General features: G+C 49.1%; 1 protein-coding gene across 1 annotated transcript in view; it reads left to right on the forward strand.

Moving 5' to 3' along the window:
- RGS12 (regulator of G protein signaling 12) overlaps nucleotides 1-12,165 on the forward strand; it is a 64,865-nt gene extending 52,700 nt beyond the window's left edge. Inside the window, exons 16-18 of the mRNA XM_087963440.1 lie at nucleotides 1,358-1,511; nucleotides 9,549-10,076; nucleotides 10,511-12,165. Coding sequence (XP_087819566.1) covers nucleotides 1,358-1,511; nucleotides 9,549-10,076; nucleotides 10,511-10,872 — 1,044 coding nt within the window. The 3' untranslated portion in view covers nucleotides 10,873-12,165. The remainder of the gene's footprint in view (nucleotides 1-1,357; nucleotides 1,512-9,548; nucleotides 10,077-10,510) is intronic.
- Nucleotides 12,166-15,279: the final 3,114 nt, after the last annotated feature.

Consider the following 15,279-nt stretch of genomic DNA (forward strand, 5'->3'; position numbering starts at 1 on the left):
GCCTTTTTTTTTTTAATGATTCCCTGTTACACCTGCTGAAGTCCCAAATTAATCTCTCAACTGGAAAATACGGAATTTCCTGATTTTAAAAAATGGTTGGCATAAGGCTCGAAAACTCAAGGAAAAGGAAAAAAGAAAGAAGAAGGTGCCAGAGTATCTCACGGAAGGAGGCAAAATATGATTTTGCTTGGGACGCTAAGGCATCGAGAGCTGGCCCTGCCTTTGACCAGGGTGTCAGCATCTTTGTGAGCTTTTAGGAAGACCCTGCGGTCCCTGTATTACTGGACTTTCATGTTGGGGTCCCAGGGTGAGGTGGGGCATTTGCAGAGGCCCTATGTCATGCCCCTGTCGGAATCTGATTCGGAGGGGGAGGCTGAGCGAGAGTGGGAGTGTGGCTCTGTGGACTGGGGAAGAAACTGGGGAAGTCCGGCTGGGCAGAGCAGGGGAGAGGTAGAACAAGGCAGAGGGAATTCAGAGGAAGATCCAGGCCATCCCCTCTTCATCCTAGGGCACTCACGGAGGAACGGAGAAGGGAGCAACGTGAGTTGCGTGGCTTACAGGGGAGGTAAGGGCCCTGATTCCCTTCATTAGCTGCAGCTGGAAACACAGTGTTTAAAAAGGGAAGTTGTGCACAGCAAACTGTTGAGAGCAAATCGTGAATTATCTGGTATTGTCGAGGCTTATCTGGGTTCCTGGCGTCTTCCCAACTGTGTGTGTTTTGCTGGCCTTTCAAGTCTGCAATTCCTTCTCCTGCCCTGTCCAGTTAATTGCTGCAGCGTGGTTTGTTTGGATTTTTAATTGCAGTTGGCATGTACTTTGTTTTGGGACTGAATTTCCTCCACTTAAAGACTTTTCTTGGGAGATTTTTTCCTCCAGCTGAAGGTAACCTGGACATTGGGGGCAAAGTTGGAGGTATTAGGTACCTCTGTGGTGCAGTGGTTAGAGTGCAATACTGCAAGCTACCTCTGCAGCCAGCTGCCTACAATTTGGCAGTTCAAATCCCACTAGGTTCAAGGTTGACTCAGCCTTCCATCCTTCCAAGGTGGGTAAAATGAGGACCCAAATTGTTGGGGGCAGAGACTGGCTCTGTAAACCGCTTAGAGAGGGTTGCAAAGCGCTATAAAACAGTATATAAGTCTAAGTGCTATTGCTATTGCCATTAAAGGGACTCTTCTTACTTATGTGACTGTGTTGCCTTTGTGCCACACCCCCGGTCATCACAGCCTACAAGAAGATGGGGTGGTGGTGGAAGTGATGGGAGCTTTGTCCTGGCCAAAGGTCCCTTGAGACAGATTTGGCTCTTGCTCCTACATCGTTGTGTCAATGTAATTCGTGTTCCCTTTGGCTTCCCCTATAGGGCGAAGGAAGACCTGTTGGAAAGCACAATTCTTTTAAATTAAAAGGCGAGCCGGGGAAAAACTCCCGAGAAGCCCACCTGGCCCCAAAAGAAGCCCGCCTTGCTCAGACTGAAAAAAACACACGCCAGCATTTGAATTTGGAAGAAGCAGAGGGTATGTCATTTTTAAAATATATGCAGTAGTGTGTGTGTCTCGTCTGCCGTGGCGACCCAAGTGGAATGCAGTGATCCCTTCCGGCCATGTATATTGGCGATGCAATAAACTTCATTCGCTCTGAAGTTACGTTCCTGTATTGCTGGAAGTGTTTGGGACGAATGTGAAGGACGTCAGAGCTGAGCCCTGCCTGGTTCTTGGTGCTCATTCGCTTCGTCTCGAAGTGAGCCCCTGCCCCACGCTGGGCGGGGGCTGGGGAGAAGAGAAGGAAGGGGGAATTCTGTGATCTACCCACAGGGTACCCGTGGTGTCATCGACAGGTCGCTCCGACCTCCTGAATCCTCAACTTTTCTTTGGAAAACAGCGGTTCATGATGGCTTTTCTTATCGATCCATCGTTGGGTCTAGGACAACCTGCCGTGGCCATCTTGCCTCGGCCAACTCGCTGCCAAATGACTCACGGTGGGACAAGAAGTTATACTAAGATCGAAGAAATGGTGGAATAGAATCGTTAAAGAAAGGCTGCCAGAGGAGAGACCAAAACGCAACGGGAATGAGACAAATTAATATATATATATATATATATTTTTAATGATTTTAAATAATTAAACAGAATTGTTGGCTTGTGCCTAGTGGGTTGGCCAGGGCGAGGTGGCTCGCAGCGAGTTGGCCACGGCGAGTTATCCCATTGCATTGCTTATCAGTCCATAGTTAATGTCTCCATCGCGGCTTCCACCAGCCCAGTCTTTCCGGAAGTTTCCACTTTGGGTTAAGGGAGCCTCCCTACCTCAGAACCTTGAGCTGACCCTCGATCTGGAGCAGTAGTGGGATCCTACCTTAATCGCTACCAATTTGGTGGGTGATTGTGCGGGCGTGTGCACGCCCCTAACGCGTGTGTGCCTAACAAGCCAATCAGCTGAGAGGATGAAGAAACGAAAAGCTAGGCCTCCCACCCGCCCCCGTGCGCTTTTCGGTCTTTTATGCACTCAGCTGATTGTCGGAGGGCTCTTTTTTTACTCGGCCGAACCAGTAGTGATTTTTACTACCGGTTCAGCCAAACTGGGACGAACCGGTAGCATCCCAACCACTGATCTGGAGAGGCCGGGGGTTAAGGGATCCTTTCCCCAGGCCCTCCCCGGCCCACCTCTGCTTTCCAACTTGCCACCGTGGCTTCTTCCTTCTGGCGCATTAAAGGCAACACTTGGCAGGCAACAAAGATTGAACCGCTTCTTCAAAAGCCAGGGGCATGTTTTGCAAATTAGGGATACGCATAATATGCCGGGATATTCCCACGCTTAAGACAGTTCTTTTACCTGTTGCGAGCTTAGGTGCCAGTGGAGGTAGTCCTCGACTTATGACCACAATCGAGCCCAAAATTTCTCTTGTTAAGCGAGACCTTTTTCAAGGGAGTTTCAGGCCATTTCCACCATCTTCCTCACCCCCATTGTTAAGCGAATCACTGCGGTTGCTAGGTTAGAAACATGGTTGTTAAGTGAATTGGATTCCCCCCCGCCCCCCATCATTTTTGAATGCTGCATGCGTGCGCTCACAGAACCAGTTGTTAAACCGATTGCAGCCCAGCACCGATCATAGGTCAGCCTTGGGTATGTCTCACTCGTTGTGCCTTTCCCTGTTTTTCAAGCCCTTGTTTACTACACAAACACACCCCTTTTTTTCCCAAAGCAGGCATTTCCCCTATAAAATTCCTATCGCCAAACCACCTTGGAAGAAACCAGGCTCCGAGAGATCACGAAGGATCTTGCGTTCACACTGGATTAGTAGCAGGCTCCCTGTGTCAGGATTCCGGCAGTTACCCCCCATTCAAATCATGAGTCTCGAGCCAAACTTCCAAAACTTAAAAAAGATTTATTGGGGGTTAACATGCCAGCACTGCCTGGGTATAGCTGACTCTGAGACACCTCATTCCTTGTCACCCTTGACCCTGGTTTCCCCCCCACCCCCTGGGTGTATCATAATTTATATTCTCCAATGGGACACATCCATAGCCCAGAATCATCAATCAGGCTCTCCAGTTAGAATTTTGTGTGGCAGAAACTTTGTTCACCTAGTTACTATCTCTGAAAACATTTATGGAATGCACTTTCGGTTTTGCAAGCTGCTGCACTGCTCCCCCCTCCCTTTCTGTTGGCAGCTCTAAAAGACCATAGAAATATTTTATGAGTTGACACCCTGTTCCTATGGACTAGCCACGTTGGCACCAACGGTCTCCTTGGAAGAGTCAGGATCAGACCGGGGTGGTGGGGCAGAGATCCCCTAGCTGACACTTCTGGAATGAGGTGGGGCTGAGTGGTTCAGTCAGTCCCATCCTCTCGGGTGCAGTTTGGGTCCAAGGATCAGGAGGTGGACACACAAAAGACCAAAAAGATGATAGGGCCACCTCCGGTGAAAGTCCAGGTGTCAGGGTTCCAGGTAATAACACCCACAGCAAAGAGAACTACGAGGCAGATGAATTCCTCAAAGAACAGGTTTATTGGATATATCATATTGGCACAGGCTGGTGAAAACTGACTCTGAATATTCTTGTGGTATTCACCTAATTAAAAGTAAAAGTTTTGTCCTTCCCCCAAACAGTCACATGGTCCAATCAAAGTGTCACCCGGCTGCCTGGTGACTTCACTCCTCCCCTCTCTGACCATCGGTGGGAATGTCCTTGGTTCCCAGGGGAAAATATTTTGTTTTGACTACAAAACCCCAGCTATCTCTATTTCCCCCCTCCCTATCCCCTAGCTCCAGTGTGGCAACCCTGAACCCTCAAAATGGCTTTGGTCAGGTCAGCTTCAGGGTTGACACCAGGCTGGTCTCAAGGACAGTGTCCAATGGGACATTTGATGGTTATGGGTGTCGCCACATTGCTTGCAACCCTTAACAAGGCATGATTTCTCCGCAGAGAGAAAGACAAGTGTTTTTCCACCCAAGGTGTTTAGCGTCTGCGCAGGCATCACCTTGGTATGGCCACCACTCTCCAGAGCATCGAACGAGCCACATCTTCAATTAGAATCATAGGGTCCTGGGGTTGGAAGGGGCCAACCCCCTGCCCGAGGCAGGAATCCTCATACCATCCTAGACAAACGGCTGTCCAGTCTCTTCTTAGAAAACTACATTTGTGCAGTTCAGCGATCGGTTCATTTTGTGGTTCAGAAGACTCTTGGTGATAGGGCTGGAAGGGACCTTTGGAGGTCTTCTAGTCCAACCCCCTGCTCAGGGCAAGGAGACCTCATGCCATTCCAGACAAGTGGTCAGCCCAATCTTTTCTTGAAGACCTCCAACGATGGGACACCCACAGATCCGGGAGGCAGGCTGTTCCATTGCTTCATTGCTCTCACCGTCAGGTGAGTTCAAGGTAGGACCTCTCTTTGAGGAACCTCTACCCATTAGTGGTGGGGCACCTGTCCCACCGAACAGCAAAGCCATGGCTTTGGGGGATAGCCCAGACGATGACTTTGGACCACCAACACGGTAGAGGACCTGACTCCCAGCACCTCTGTCCAACTACTTGTTCTAGGCTTCCCTTCTAGACCAAACACCTTCAGCAGGTAGGTGAAGCTTTCTTGGATCCTTCGCAGAGAGAAGTGTTGGGAAAAGCCTCCTAGCTTGGGCCATTCAAGGGGATGGAAATAAAGACAGGGCATCTAATGGTTTGCCGCCATGGTGGGGGTTCAACACTTTTTCCTACCGGTTCGGTGTGAGCATTTGCACACGCGCAGCATTTGCAACTCCCCTTCTGCAAGCCCTGTGTGTAAAGGGTGGGAGGGCCCAGCAGCCGATCATCGGAACTACCAGGTTGGCCGAACCGGGCTGAACCGGTAGCATTCCGTGAAATGCTTTTGCTGGCCTTTGAGCTCCTGGATGTCACCCAGGCAGGTCAAGGGGCGGGAAGCATAACTTGTATAGAATCCTCCAAGTGCAAAGGTTGAAGGGAACCCCCCCAGAGATCATGTAGTCCAGTCTCCTGCAGGAATCTCTTCCGGCAGCTTCTTCGATGGAGGAGCAATCAACTCTATTGCTGGACAGGTGTTTTGTTTTTTTTAAATGATGATGATTAGGACAATCCTCCTTTTGTGGCTAGCCTGAATCACGAAGTCTTATCACAGCAGACTTTGCCTTCTGACTTGCCTTCCAGCTTGTTACCCCCCCTCCCCACCGCACTCCCAGCCTAAACTTTTCTTACTACGTAGAGAGATGGTTGGGTCTAGTGGTCAAGGTGCCAGGCTAGAAACCTGGGAGACCAGGAGTTCTAGTCCCACCTTGGATCCAAAGCCTAAGGAAGGACCATAAGATCCGAGTGGCAGGTCTGAGATCCCACCACAATGCTGCATCTGCATTCCAGGCAATTTTTTGACAGCCGGTCCTGAAAGATCCCCTGTTGGCCCACCGGCCAGGTAGGTACATTCCCCCCACACCCTTGTGAAATACTTTGCAAAGGAAAAATTCAAGTTTCATGACTTGTCCTGGGCTGCTTCTCTCCGCTTGTGGCGATGTGGCTCTATTACACCAGGGGTCCCCAACTGCTCAGTTGCTTCCTGCCAGGGTTCTGGCAATTGCCCCCATTAAATCATGAGCCCCGGCCCAAGCTTCAAAATAATTCAAAAGATTGATTAGGAGCAACATAGCAGCATTCATCGGTATGAAGCCAACTCTGGTGGACGTAATTTATAGTCACCTGTGACCCTCTTTCCTCCCCTCCCCTCTGGGTGTGTCATAAATCAGATTCTCCAACCCGGGCTGCGTGTCATCAATCATGTTCTCCAATGGAGGAATTTCTTGGGCAGAAGATCCGGTAGGTTAGCTACAATCTTTTTAAGATCAGGGTGGAATGTACTTCTCGTTTTAAACTGTCGACCTGCTCCTTCAAATTATCCCCCCCCCCCACATTGTTTATGGCAACTTGAAAGCATGCATAGGAATGTTTTACGAGTTGACACTCGATCCGTGGACCCACACAGGGCCCGCATCAGTAGTGGGATTCAGCTGGTTCACACCACTTCAGGAGAACCGGTTGTTAACTTTCGGAGCACTTTGGCGAGCTGGTTGGTTGGAAGAACTGTTTAGGGCAAGAGAACCGGTTGTTAAATTATTTGAATACTGGCCCACGTGCCAGGAACCAGGCCACACAAACAAGCAAAGCCCCATCCACAAACCACGTCCCCTCCGATCCATGGAAAAAACCCTTTCTCCGCGGAACCAGTGCCCAAAAGATTGTGGGGGGGCAGGGGTGGAATGCAAAATTTTTTAACTACCGGTTCTGTGGGTGTGGCTAGGTGGGCATAGCCAGGTGGTCATGTGACTGGGTGGGCATGGGTGGGTGTTTTTTGTTTTTCCCTACTGGGCCGCAGGGAAGCTGCCTGAGAGCAAAAGGGGGCACAGGGGGCCCATGCAGCACACACACACCCCACACCCCCTTTTTTTGCCTACTGGGCCTCAGAACAACAGCGAGGGTGGGGGGAATCAGCTGTGCCGTGTGATTTAGATTAGCTAGAAAACAAAAAAAATCCAATGATTTCTTGCTTTCTAGCTAATCTAAATCTCATGGCACAGCTGATCTTTGGAAAACAGCTGATCAGTGGGTGGAAAAAAGGAAATACCTTGGTCTTCCGAGCGAACCGGTTCGCTCCCAGCTGATCTTCAGAGCAACCGGTTCGCCTGAACCGGGCTGAACCGATAGAATCCCAGATCCACACCAAGGCCAGTTGAATTCTTATCAAGGTTACAGACTTCTTTTGTGGCCGTTTTACCACCTAATCATAGGTAGTCCTCGAGCTATGACAGGGCCCCACAGTTCCACCCTGAGGTACCAATATTCTCTTCTGTCGTTTCCCCGTTAACGTCCAGACCGTTGACAGTCCACCAGCCGATTTAACAACAGTTCTTTGAGTGGCTGTTTGAAGTTACAACGGCACTGGGAAAAGAGACTTACGCCCATTTTTCACACTTACGGCCGTCACAGTGTCCCCCGTGATCAAAACCCAGACTCTTGTCCACTGACTCATAGTTATGACAGTCGCTGTGTCCCCCATGGAGCTAGGGGAGTGTTCCACAATCCCAATTTTGCCGGCCTCCCACAAGCGAAGTCGACGGGGAAGCCCGATTCACTTTGCAACCACAGCAAGAAAAGTCATAAAGCGGGGCAGCCGCTCCCTTTAAACCAACGTCTCCCTTTAGCAGCAGCAAATTTCAGGGCTCCGCTGTGGTCGTAAGCCAAGGACTAGCTGTAGTAACGTTACGATTTTGGCAAATTCGCTTCACAATCGTGGCAAGGAAGGCCGTAACGTGAGATCACGACTCATTTAACGTGCATTTCCCTTAACAACATAAACATTGGGCCCAATTGCAGTCATAAGTTGCGGACGAGCTGTATTTGATGCTCCATTCTTGATCTGTTTTTGTGGCTCTCCTCCCAGAACCCACAGGGCTAGTTTACACACAGGTTGCACGAGGGGGTAGCTGAGCTATTCCTTGGCTGAGCTGTTCCTTTGTCCTCTTATGGCTTTTCTGTGGTGATGTTAATGCTAGCCAGAGCCCGTGTTGTCTGCGGAAAACACATCCTGGCACATAAAATAGCCCGATTGCAATAGTAACTTGAGGACTACCTTAGAGTAAATATCGGGGGGCAACATTCCTCCATAAACTATGGCAAAGAAACTTCCGCTGGCATCTTGGAGTCTTAGTAGACAACCAGTTGAATAGGAGCCAGCCGTGTGCAGCAGCAGCCAAAAAAAGCCAATGCAATCCTAAATTGCATTAACTAGAGGGATTCAATCGAGATCAAATGAGTTACCACTACCACTCTATAAAGCCTTAGTAAGGCCACACCTAGAGTACGGCATCCAGTTTTGGTCACCACGCTTAAAAAAAGATATTTGAGACTCTAGAAAGAGTGCAGAGAAGAGCAACCAGGATGATGAGGGAACTGGAGACTAAAACATATGAAGAACGGTTGCAGGAACTGGGCATGGCTAGTCTAGTGAAGAGAAGGACCAGGGGAGACAGGAGAACAGTATTCCCAATATTTGAGGGGCTGCCCCAGAGAGGAGGAAGGGGTCAAGCTATTTTCCAAAGCACCTGAAGGCCAGACAAGGAATAATGGATGGAAACTGAACGACAGATTCAACCTGGAAATAAGGAGAAACTTTCCGACAGTGAGAACAATCACCAGTGGAACAGAAGTTGCCTTCGGAAATTGTGGGAGCTTCATCCCTGGAAGCTTACAAGAAGAGACTGGGCTGCCATTTGTCAAAAATAGGGTGTAGGGTCTGCATGGGTGGGGGTTGGACTAGATGATCTCCAAGGTCCCTTCCAACTCTGTTAAATCTGTTAATTCATTTACCATCCCTGGAGGCTTTCAAGAAGATCCTGGACTGCCCTCTGTCAGAAATGGTGTCTAGGGTCTCCTGCTTGGGCAGGTGGCGGTGGGGTGGGGCGGATGGACTAGATGATCTCCAAAGTCCCTTCCAACTCTTGTTATTCTTCCTTGGCCATGAAACTCTTTTTGATTTGTAATTCAGATTCCAGAACGAGAGTGCAAGGATTAGAAATGTTTGATCTTCAAGGCTGTCCATTCTGATGCTTGCTTAACTCCAAGCAGGACAGGCTTGAAGCAGATAAAAAAATTGGATCTCCCTGCATGGAGTTTAATTCCATGTTAGAAGAAAACCTTCAAGAGAGGAGGACAGTAGAGGTAGTTACAACCGTTTGTTCAGTGACCGCTCCAAAGTTACATCGGCCCTGAACCAAAGTGACTTGTGACCGTTTTTCAAACTTAACGACTGTTGCAGACTCCACATGCTCAACCATGTTGCTAACGTAACAACTGCAGGCCTTCCCTTAGCCACGGGGGCAAGAAACAGGCTGTAAAATGGGGCAAGTTCACTTAACAACTGTCTCACTTAGCAACAGGAATTTTGAGCTCTCTTGTCATAAGTCGAAGACTGCAGATATAGGTTTATTTAATGACCATTGGAAGTTAAAGTGGTGGGCTTTTGCAATGCTGACTCTCAAACTTCTGGGTTTTTTGCCATAGAATTTTTCGAACTTGTATCCAAAGTCCAGAGCAACCGAGCTGACGACCAGCGAGGGTTGCTACGAAAAGAAGACCTGATTTTGCCCGACTTCCTTCAAATGCCCCCGTGCCTGGCGGGCATTTCCACATCTGTCCCCTGGGAACCTCCAGGCCCTTCCTCGAGAACGCCTCATCCTGACGGTCAGGAGGAAAGCAGCCCGGAGGACCGAAGTTGCCTGCAACCCCCAAGTGACTCGGTGGCTGGACAGCGAGGTCCAGAGAAGGCCCTGGGGCTGCCCGTGGCCCTTGGTCAGGCGGCCGGCGAGGGAACCGTCCCCGCCACTTGTCCCCGCCCTCCGAATCTGCTTTTGCAGGGCAACCCGAGATGGAAAGAAGAGGTGGAGACGATGGAGGAAGAGGACGTGATCGTGGCAGACCTCAGCCTGGTGCCCAAGGGGGACATCGGCAGCCCCCCAAACCGCAGGCTGACCCTCTCTGAGACGGGAAGCCCCACTGAGTCCAAAATGGCCTCCGAGAAATTCAGACCAGGTATTTCCCGATGTTGAATGCCTTAGGAATCATTCCCTGTTATGCTTGTTGCACTGTTTGTTACACCGGCTTACACGCATTCAAAAAAAACACCCATTTGAGCCTCTATAGCAATGATGGCGAAACTTTTCGTTGTGTGCTGAAGGTGCGTGCACGTGCAATAATGCGCATGCGTGCCGGCATCTACAATGCAATGTGCCTCATGCCCCTGTGCAGGCGTGTGCAACACTCCCGCCCCACCCCCTTACCGGCACTGCACATGCACGCGCCTCCGAGCTGATTTTCTGCCCGTTTGAGGCCATTTTCGCCCTCCCAGAGCAAGGTCATTCTAAGGAAACAGAGGGAAAGAAAATAGCGTCGCAACCTCGTGGGCTAACACATCACAATGCGAAGCCCTGTCATCTTCCCTCTTCCCTTTTGCCTCTGTGTTCTAGGTCTGCTCCATAAGCCTAGTACCCACCCCCAAGGGAGTGAGGGAAGCCTCGAAGACCCAACCTGCCCAAACCCTCGTCGTGACGTCTACCCTGCCGGGATCAGGAAGGAAATTGGTAGACCTGAACTCCCAATCCACGGCGTCATCGATGTGGACAGCGTGACAACATCGCAAGGCCCATCGTGGTTTTGTCCTGAACCAGAGAGCCGCGTCCTTTTCCACGGCGGTGTCTCAGAGTTCAGGGCCGGCCAGCCAAGAAGACCAACGAGAACTCAAAGGACATCCAACCTTCCCGCTTCCCCAGCTGCCGGGAGCGAGAAGAAAGAGGAGAACGAGGGCCCTTGTAAGGCCACTTTCGTTTGAACGTCTGGACGCACAACTCGGGGGGCTTTGGCTCCCTGTGGCATTCACCTGTGGAGCCACCATGGGTGCAGTGGTTAGAGTGCGGTACTGCAGGCTACTTCTGCTGCCTGTCGACTGCCTGCAATTTGGCAGTTCAAATCTCACCTGGCTCAAGCTTGACTCCACCTTCTGTCCTTCCGAAGTGGATAAAATGAGGACCCAGATTGTGGGGGGCAAGAGGCTGACTCTGTAAACCATTTAGAGAGGGCTGCCAAGCACTGTGAAGTGGTACATAAGTCTAAGCACTATCGCTAACTCTGCCATGGTGGCACAGTGGTTAGAATGCAGTATTGCAGTCTAACTCTGCTCACTGCCAGCAGTTCGATCCTAACCAGCTCAAGGTTGATTCAGCCTTCTCTCCTTCCGAGGTTCATAAAATAAGGACCCAGATTGTTGGGACAAGAGGCTGACTCTATAAGCAGCTTAGAGAGGGCTGGAAAGCACTGTAAAGCGGTATATAAGTTTAAGTGCTACTGCTAAGTTGGAAGGCAGGAGGGAAGGAAGGAAGGAAGGAAGGAAGGAAAGGAGGGAGGGAGGAAGATCTGTGTCATCATGGTTAGAATGTAGTATTGCACGCTGACTCTGCTCATTGGCAGCAGTTCGATCCTGACTGACTCAAGGTGGACTCATCCTTCCATCCTTCCAAGGTGAGTCAAATGAGAACCCAGATTGTTGTGGGCAAGAGGTTGACTCTGTAAACTGCTTCGACAGGGCTGTAAACGCACTGTGAAGGGGGATATAAGTCTAAGTACTAGTCCTCCCTCCCTCCCTTCCTTCCCAGTGGTTAGAATGCAGTATTGCACGCTGACTGCTCATTTCCAGCAGTTCAAATCCCACCAGGCTGAAGGTTGACTCAGCCTTCTGTCCTTCCGAGGTGGATAAAATGAGGACCCAGATTGTTGGGGGCAAGAAGCTGACTCTGTAAACCACTTAGACGGGGCTGTAAAAGAACCATGAAGCGGTATATAAGTCTAAGTGCTATGGCTACTCATGCAGTGAACACTCTGGGCAGAAGGGAATCTGGTGTCGCCCGTTTGAGAACAAGGAAAAGATGCAATCGGCCCAAGCCTACCACCATTGCTGGTCCCAGATCAGAAGAAGGCCAAGTGTCTCTGAATATTTCTCCCTGGATCCCATGACAACTCACCGCATATCCCAACTTGCCACAGCTGGCTCACCGCGGCCAACTTTCCATGGAAAAACTCACCACGTGTTACACTAATTTTGAAGGAACGGTGGAATAGAATCGTTTTTTTTAAAAAAAGGAGGGACAAAACAAAACGGGAATGACAACAATTAAAAGCATTTTTAAATTCTTTTAAACGATTTAATGGGATTGTTGAATTGTCCCATGCCGAATTGGCTACATTGAGTTGTCCCGTTCCGTTTGTCCCAGGGCAAGCTGGCCACGGTGAATTGGCCAGGACTACGGCGAGTTGTCCCGTAATGTTTATCCCCAAGGAACAGCTGACAATCCTGTGATTGTTGGGGAAGCCACACTTCACACTTAGATGGAAGGACCCCTTGAATGTGGGCTCGGGGCCTACTTGTATGACACCACTTCTGTTTAATGGGAAGGATCACAACACTGGCAGTTGTGGTAGTCATTCACAGCCACTCACACCCTGGTCGTTTGCAGCAAAGCAGAAGTTTCTGGCATGTACTGGATCATGCCACCCCCAAAGTGGAATTCGAACTCTGTTCTGGTGGCCTAACATTCTGGAACGTTTTGGTTTTGCCCGTACAGGGCTTTCTTTTGTCAACTGTGTGTAAATCATCATTTAATTTAAGAGTAAACTATCTTTTTGAAATTACGCCACGTCTTCGGGCTGCATCACTCAGTAGGGATCCTGGGAGATTAAAAACCACATTATTTCAGGGCGTAACATTCAAAAGTAAAGCACAGTCAGTCCTCAACTTATGACCACAACTAAGCCCCTCCCCACTGATGCCTGTTGCTAAGTGAAACATCTGTTAAGTGAGCTTTGCCCCCATGTTACGATATTTGGCTTCCCTGTTGACCGGGGCACTGAGACCGTCATAAACACGAGCCTGTTTGCCAAGCATCTGAATTTAGATCACAAGACCAAAGGGGGGGGGTGTTGCAAAGATCATGTAAAAAAACAATCATCGGTCACTTTTTTCAGTGCCGTTGTAACTTCGAACAGTCACTAAGCGAAGCGTTGTAAGTCAAGAACTGCATTCTAAGGGGAATAAATAAACCCTACCCCACTTTCTTTTCCTAGGCCACAGGAGATCTGGAGTCTACAATGCAGAAAGCACGTAGGCCCGTGATGGTGAACCTATGGCATGTTTGTTACAGGTGGCACACACAGCCATTTGTGTTGGCACACAAGTCGCAGGCAAACTTACCTCACTGCGCATGCACGCACCTCACAGCTGATATTTGGCTGGTTTGAGGCCTTTTTCAGCCTCCCAGAGGCTTGAGGAAGGCCTCTGCAGGCTTTGCAGGACGAATGATAGGCCCATTTCATCACTTCCTGTATTTCTGGAAATACCGGAAGTGACGAAACGGGCCTATTATTCGGCCTCCAAAGCCTGCATGCAGAGGCTTTCCTCAACCCTCTAGGAGGCTGAAAAAGGCCTCTAACCAGCCGAAAACCAGCTGAGGCACAGTGCAGGTAAGGGGGCGGGGCGGGGAATTGTGCGAGCATGTGCAGGGTTTGGACGTGCGCACATTGCCTTCTGGGTGCTGGCACGTGAGCATGCGATTGCAAGCGTGTGCACAATTTTTGGCACAGGAGCCCAAAAAGGTTAGCCACCACTGATATAAGCTGATCAGATGGGCTTTGTTCAGTGGTGGGATTCAGCTGGTTCACACCGGTTCAGGAGAACTGGTTGTTAACTTGCTGAGAAGTTTGGCAAACTGTTTGTTGGAAGAAATAATTAGGGCAGAGAACCAGTGGTTAAATTATTGGAGTCCCACCATTGGCTTTGTTGCATGCACCAGCTCAAAGGATTGTGTAAAGAATGAAGAATCCTAGAAAAATGAAATCCATCCTAGAAGAATGAAATATTTTGGGTAATATTAAAAAGGCAGAATATTACATTTATTCCCTAAAGGAGAAATGGAGAAACATTGCTCTTAAAGACAGAAAGCAGCCCCCCCCAAGTCTTCCTTAATAGCCCACAGCGGATGCCAGCACTTAAGAGATTAAGAGCTTATTGAAAGAGGAAGGTGTCTATCAAGATGGCTCTATTCATAAACAAAGCCTAAGCACCAGAGCTCACTGTAACAGCATTGCCAAAAAGGCATTAAGAGTTGTAAATCTAATCTTACGAAGCTTCTCCTCTGGAAATATTGAATTGCTAACTAGGGCATACAAAACTTTTGCTAGACTTGTACTCGAATATAGCTCATCAGTCTGGAATCCGCACTGTATATCAGACATTAATACAATTGGAAGGCAGGTTGGTAGCAATTGCTATTTTCTGCAGTCCTAATTATCCATTGAAGCCGGTGGGATTGTTAATTCATTCTAAACAAGTGGAGTGGGGAAACGGAAGCATTCTGCAAATATTGATCCTCCCCGATTCTCCGCAACCTTCCATTTCTCTCCCAACAATTGGTACATGGAGCAGGTGAATCATTAACCCTTGTGGAAGTCATTGCAGAAGTGAAACTCATTGTAAAATGAAGTAAATTCATTTGACAGCATGCGTCCCCATCTTGCTTTGAGTTCCCATTTGATCCTTCAGTCCTGAGATACAAAGACTCCAGGAAAAGCTCCCAAGGTTGTTTTGTATTTAAAAGAAAAGAAAGGGAAAGGGAAATGGGATGACCTGGAGTGTACCACAAACATAACAAAATCCAAAATGTAAATAAATGTCCTTTAATGCCTCCAACTTGGCCTCACTGTTCAATAGCACTCAGTTGGAGATAAAACGTACTCAAAAATAATCTTCAAAAGAAAGCAATACAGTCCGAATTTAATGAGCAGATAGGTGAAATAAAAAAAAACCCAAACAAACTACAATGACAAAATGTCCACAATGGAACAGGAGAAGTATTTACCAAATTCAAGGAGATAACAAGGCACAGTCTGTTGGAAGACACCCACCAAGATAACTTCAGACCAAAATAAAACACGCTTTGTTTCCAGCGTTTGCCAGTATGCAGGTCCAAATTCTTATGCCGTTGTCACACCTGCATCCCATGAAGAAGATCAAGGCCCTCTCCTCCCAAGTAGACCACATCTCTTCCTTATCCTCTCCTCCCTGCGTGCCCTAGGATAGATAGGAGATGTGCCTGCGTCCTCCTCTGACTGCCCAGCCGGCCTCTGCCCTTCCCCAGCCTCCTCCACAACCTCCGGAGCCCCACCTCCACTCCCTGTCAGCTGTTCGTCG

This window comes from Notechis scutatus, chromosome 4, assembly GCF_049901735.1.
Source record: "Notechis scutatus isolate UNSWTSFEM ecotype Mainland chromosome 4, rNotScu1.2, whole genome shotgun sequence".
NCBI lineage: Eukaryota > Metazoa > Chordata > Lepidosauria > Squamata > Elapidae > Notechis > Notechis scutatus.